Raw genomic sequence first — 5,841 nt, 5'->3', positions numbered from 1 at the left:
TGCTATGCAAAATTGATTTTGTATAGCACATTTGCTTTGCAAATTTTTGGCTGGAAATTGTTCCCTGGAACTAGAGTTTATTTTGCCATAAGGTAGTATGATTATGCATGACACGAAGTATTTGCTAGTCTAGTACTGAAGAAATTAGCGTTTAGATGCGCATTGTGCGGCTTTAAGCTCGGGCCCTGAAGGATAATATTTGGCTGATTGATTGTACAGTTGTTCATGTTTTGATCTTTGATATGGGAAGTATAGCAGGTCTAGATTTTGAGCCGAATTTATGCATAAGTGATTGAAAAATATGTTTTTGTTTTGAAAGAACTCTTCAGACTGTAATGACCTAATCTGTGGCTTGTTTACCTTATATGTGTAATTGCCATTGTGTATAGAGAGTGTTGTTACTAGGACCCAACGCCTCCCCCAGGTGCCAAAAATCATTTTTGATTCATTCAGAAACGATCTTTAACGATACTGTTTGTAATATAGTGAACCATCCCTAACTCTAAATACCACACCGTCAGGTGCTGCCACCATGCGGTCTATATTAGGATTAGTGCAGACTGTATAACCAGTTAAAACCAGTCAATAAAACAGCATGAATCTAAAGCAGTCGTGTTCTCTATCACTCCAAGAAACCCCTAGAAAACAAGCAAACATTACACTGTTGTAGGTGATTTTCAGTCGAAATTGCAATGGCCATTTTATTTGCTAGATGGCGCCCATAGTCAGCTATGTATACGTACAGTTCAAAGTCCCCGCATAAGCTTACCTGGCTATTACTAACCCCAGAACGCCCTTTAAATAGTGATGTCATGAGTGCGTGCCACCCCGGCAAGCGAATTAGCAGCTGTTCTGATCCGCTGTTTCTACGCGAGTTTGTGTACATATAGAGATCATATTTGTTGGCAGCGAATGGGAGCTTAAGGCAATGGACTTATTGTGTGTATTTATTTACAACAGCAGGACATTTTTTGAAGTTTGTTGATGTTAAACAGTCACAGATAAGTTGCAGCAAGTACTAACAGGAGCTATTCTACTTACCTTGATCAATTCTAAATGCAGCCGTTCAATCAATGTAAAATGTAGAAAATTGCTAATATCTCCATTTGAGAACTCGTAACTCTGATTCCAAAAAATCTTTGTTTCGTTTTAATGCTAACATATTTAAGGAAAAACCTGTCACTGGAATTTTTATGAAATATTATATTTTATGGCTCTTTGTTTATGAAATTGTTGTGTTTTAAAAATCATTCCAAATTTTCGTGCATCTTTTTAACTTATTTCCTAAACTAAAGCATTTAAAAAAAATTCCAGGGATTGCTTTTTTAGTTCATACTATGAACAACTTATGGCTAAAAGTTTATGTCCCAACTCTTTGCTGTTTCTGAGAAATAAGAAAAAAACATATTTTTATATAAATTCACAATTTTTGCCATAACGTAATTAGCAATGAAGTTTTTTTTTCATCGAGAGCATAGTTCTCTTTTATGAAATCGATATGAGTTTGATTGAATTTGATGAGCAGTTACGTTGCAATGCCCTTTACAGAGGGACCTGTCCGTAGCATTGACTGTATCCTTAAGGATACTCTCAAGGTTTTAGGAAAATGTTTACCGATTTTTCATTTTTAACTTTATTCGATGGCTAACACTACGTGCTACGTGTACATGCTCATTTCTCCATATAACGGTACATGTGAACTGTCAGAGCGTTTTGATTGTCCGCGTACATGTGTAGTGAGCCGCGGCTGACGTCATGATGAAGTCAGAGACATGATACATACCAGCGTTTTCATGATATTCACTGAGCCAGTATCCATCAACATCAACCATGCTACATGCAGCTGTACTACTACCCTGATCCAACAAATATCCCACAAGAGCCCAAAATAGTTCTCACACCTCGCAACACATCTTACATAAGGCGCGCGTTTGTTGACAGTGATGTCAAGCAATGGGCGGGTTCGCGCCATTTTTGCATGAAATTGCATCGGTCACCTCGTAATTTCTCAGAATTTCTCAAGGTGCATGGAACATTTTACCAATTTAGTGGTGACAGTTAGTCATGGATATGTCTCAGTAAGTACTAACAGTAGATATTTCACATACGTTCACCCATTTTTCACACAGGCGGTCGATCATTGTGAAAAATAGGGTTCCAATTGACTTAGTAGTCGATGTAATAGAATATTTCTCTTGTGATTACAACTCGGAATAGATTAAAAATATTCACCCCCGTTTAAATGGACCTATATATTATTGCTGTAAAAAGCGATCAGGGATTGTTAATTTAAATGCCGTATTTTGATTTATGTCTCTTTCGCAAAATTTATATATATATGACGGTGAGACGCTGAATTTGGGCAGTTTTTGATTTTTTCTCTGTAAATATGAAAACTTGAAAACTAGCGCTATTTTGTACATATTTGCTTACATGTGGCGAAATTTTGTATCGCTCACTCTTTCTGGTAAGTATATCCATTATTTTAAAAATTTGTGTGGTAACATAATAGGTGCTGCTGAGGAAATTTCATGTAAATGTTTGCTTGAGCAAAGAGGATATATTCGTCCTCTATAATATCAAGTGATTTGATTTCGATTTCATTCGTCAATAAACGTTTAATCTTTCATTAGAGCAATACCTCGTGCAAAATGTGGAGATGTACCTTAATATGGAAACTGTATGTGGTTGCTTTGCAGGTATTCGATACAATCTTACATCGGCCAAAGTACAGCGATGATATAAATGAGTACGAGCAAGTGCAAAAAGTACTCAGAGATGAAGATTTGTCAACCCTCTAAGACAGTAAGTGTAATGTGTTGATTGTGCAGAGTGTAAATCAACAGTATTGATTGTTGGACCAGAGTCCGCCACTCCAGTGCGATTCTGCCCTAAAAAACTCTTACCAGTTTAACATCTTTTAATTTATCCAGCGAGAGGCCGCGCAACGAACAGCATAAGACTAGAATTTCTCGCTCAAATAATTCGTAAACAGACGGCGCCCTTCAATATTATCTAGATGGGGCGGCACATCAGCTGATCATGGGTTGAGTTTATCTATAGATATGCACGGTTTAACATCTGCGGCGCAAGAGAGTTAATATCAGAGCAACCCTGGCCTAGTACATCAGCCATAGAAACACATACGCAAAATCGCTTACTATTCTACACAATAACTTCGGCTAATTAACAAGCTCTACCGTACCGCACTGTTACACTAGCTCCTGTCTACAGGCAGTGGCTGGGGTGGATAGTTGGTCCTCAATTTTCGTTTGTATGATTGCGTTCCAATTAGACGCAGGCACACGTACACGCCGATGCGTGCTAGTCGTGTGAACGTCCACCGGCGTGCTATGGCAATATATAGATAGAGATGGCGTGCGGTGCGTGTGAACGGTTGCTCGAATGCCTAGCTACCGGCATGCGTGTGCTAACAAGGAGAATGCAGTGCGTCGTGTGTACTACAAAGTCCAAAACGGGGCAGAGCTACGTGAGCGGTGTGCGATGCAGTGTTCGTGCGTGCGTACGTCCAGCTAATGGAGGATAGTCACGGGTGGTGGATGTTTGCGTGGACGTGCGTGCATGCGTGCATGTGGCACAGTGCGTGCGTGTGTGGGCACGTTAGCACAGTGCGAGTGCGCGTACGTACGACGGTGCGGTTAACAAGGAGATGTGTGATCGCAACGTGCCACGATGCGTCGCGTCGATGCGCGTGGGCACGAGCTACACATGGCTGAGTGCGTGAGTGTGAACACGTGTGCGTGCGTGCGTGGTGCAACGTAGCACGTGCGTGCGTGTGCACGTACACGTCTATGGTTGGCCACGGTGGACAAAAATCAATACATGACTACATTATTATGGTCACCATAAATCGACGCAATGGGAAGCGAGGATTATATGCCCGCATATAATCGAAGCGCAATCAAATCAAAAGAATTATGTCCACCATGACGTCCCCGTTTTGACCACTTCCGTCCAAAAATCAAAAGGAATTATGTCCACATAAATAACTCCGGTCCCCGTTTTACACTTCCGTCCCCGTTTTACAATTGCATAATTATACTGGATCGGACCCTCACGCTCTGCTACACAATGTACACGCTCTGCGACGACAGTTCGGCCGCGAACCAGTCTAGCCAGACGTGAAAATCTCAGCGGGCGCAGGCCATAGCATAATTTGCAAGCGCTAGCATACATGCCATTTGGATCAAGCGAACCAGACAATGCGTCTAGACGGTCAAAACGGGGACGGAAGTTATTTATGGTGACATAATTCCTTTGATTTGATTGGCTTCGATATATCCGGGCATATAATCCTCGCTTCCATATGTCGATTTATGGTGACCATAAATATGTAGTCATGTATTCTTGATTTTTGTCCACCGTGGCCAACCATACACGTCTAACTTCGAACTCGCTTATAACGAAAGCAATGCCAAGCTATGACAAAAGAAGCGTCATAGGCGCCGCCTGTCTATGTAGTATGGTAATTATTTATTTATTTTTAGTTGAGTAGTGCGTGTGCACGCACACGTGCGTGCATGCATGTGCACGTGTGGGTGCGTGCGTGTGCACGTACACGTGCGTGCGTTTGCACGTACACGGCTAACGACGAACTCGCTTATAACGAAAACAATGCCAAGCAATGACAAAAGAAGCGTCAAAGGCGCCGCCTGCATGTCTGTGTAGTATGGTAATTATTTATTTATTTTTAGTTGAGTAGTAATTTTATAATGTTTTCTCAATCAAGTAATCCATGATGGAAACACTTGTGGAAATTTCGAGTGGTTTACGGCACCTCTTCAGCTCGTGTAAAGTTACGCAAAGGTTTACGTAAATTTTAGCTTGATGAATCGCACCTAAAACGGCCTCAGTTGCGTACGCGAAATCGTACGCAAATTTACTAAATTGTGTTGATCAATCGCAACTAAGCAACGTCGATTGCGTACACAAGATTTACAAAAAATATTTTGCGTACGCGCGTTGATGAATCTACCCCCAGGAAACTTGAACCCACCAGTTATCCATACACTCTACGCGGACATACCCTAGCCACTGCCACATCTGCCATGTGGGGGGTCGCGTCACACTAACGTCTGACCTCCGATGGCATAATCATATCAGCTCTATCTGTGGTAAAGCCAATAGAACACTATCCTGAGGAGGAACTTGAATATTTCCTCAATGGAAGCTAAGGCACTTGCCTATATCTCGTTGGTTAGGCCCACAGTAGAGTACGCCAGCACTGTATGGTATCCATACCAGGCTCAGGACTGCCAACGGCTTGAAGTGGTTCAAAGACAAGCAGCGCGATACGTTGCAAACCGCCACCATAACAGTTCTGGTGTTACTGACATTCTTGAGACACCCAACTGGCCGACGTTGTAGTCGACGAAGGCTATGCTGTACAAGCTCGTCAATGGCATGGTCAACTTGGATACCGACAACCGCCTGATACCGTCGCACCAGGAACATGTCAGAACACTTTTCCTGCAGATGTGACTTCATGAAAGGCTCCTTCTTTCCTATAACAATTAATGAGTGGAACGCCTTACCTACTGAAATAGTGATAGCTGAGAGTCTAAATGCCTTTAAGACTCTGGGGGTAGATTCATCAAGCTGCGTACGCAAATTATTTTGCGTAAATCTTGTGTACGCAATCGACGTTGCTTAGTTGCGATTCATCAACACAGCTATTTAGTAAATTTGCGTACGATTTCGCGTACGCAAGCGAGGCCGTTTTAGGTGCGATTCATCAAGCTAAAATTTACGTAAACCTTTGCGTAACTTGTGTGTATGTGTCAGAGCGAGAGAGAGAGAGAGAGAGAGAGAGAGAGAGAG

General features: G+C 42.0%; 1 protein-coding gene across 1 annotated transcript in view; it reads left to right on the top strand.

Annotated features, from left to right (window-relative positions):
- The window catches only part of LOC106807541 (ubiquitin carboxyl-terminal hydrolase CYLD-like), a 194,181-nt gene that overhangs the window by 110,406 nt on the left and 77,934 nt on the right, over positions 1-5,841 (top strand). Inside the window, 2 exon segments of the mRNA XM_014809909.1 lie at positions 2,700-2,783; positions 2,786-2,805. Of these exon segments, the coding sequence (XP_014665395.1) occupies positions 2,700-2,783; positions 2,786-2,805 (104 nt within the window).

The sequence above is a fragment of the Priapulus caudatus genome, unplaced genomic scaffold, assembly GCF_000485595.1.
Source record: "Priapulus caudatus unplaced genomic scaffold, Priapulus_caudatus-5.0.1 Scaffold221, whole genome shotgun sequence".
Classification (NCBI taxonomy): Eukaryota; Metazoa; Priapulida; class Priapulimorpha; order Priapulimorphida; family Priapulidae; genus Priapulus; species Priapulus caudatus.
Note: the sequence above shows the minus strand (reverse complement) of the source record. Positions and strands in the feature narration are given on the sequence as shown.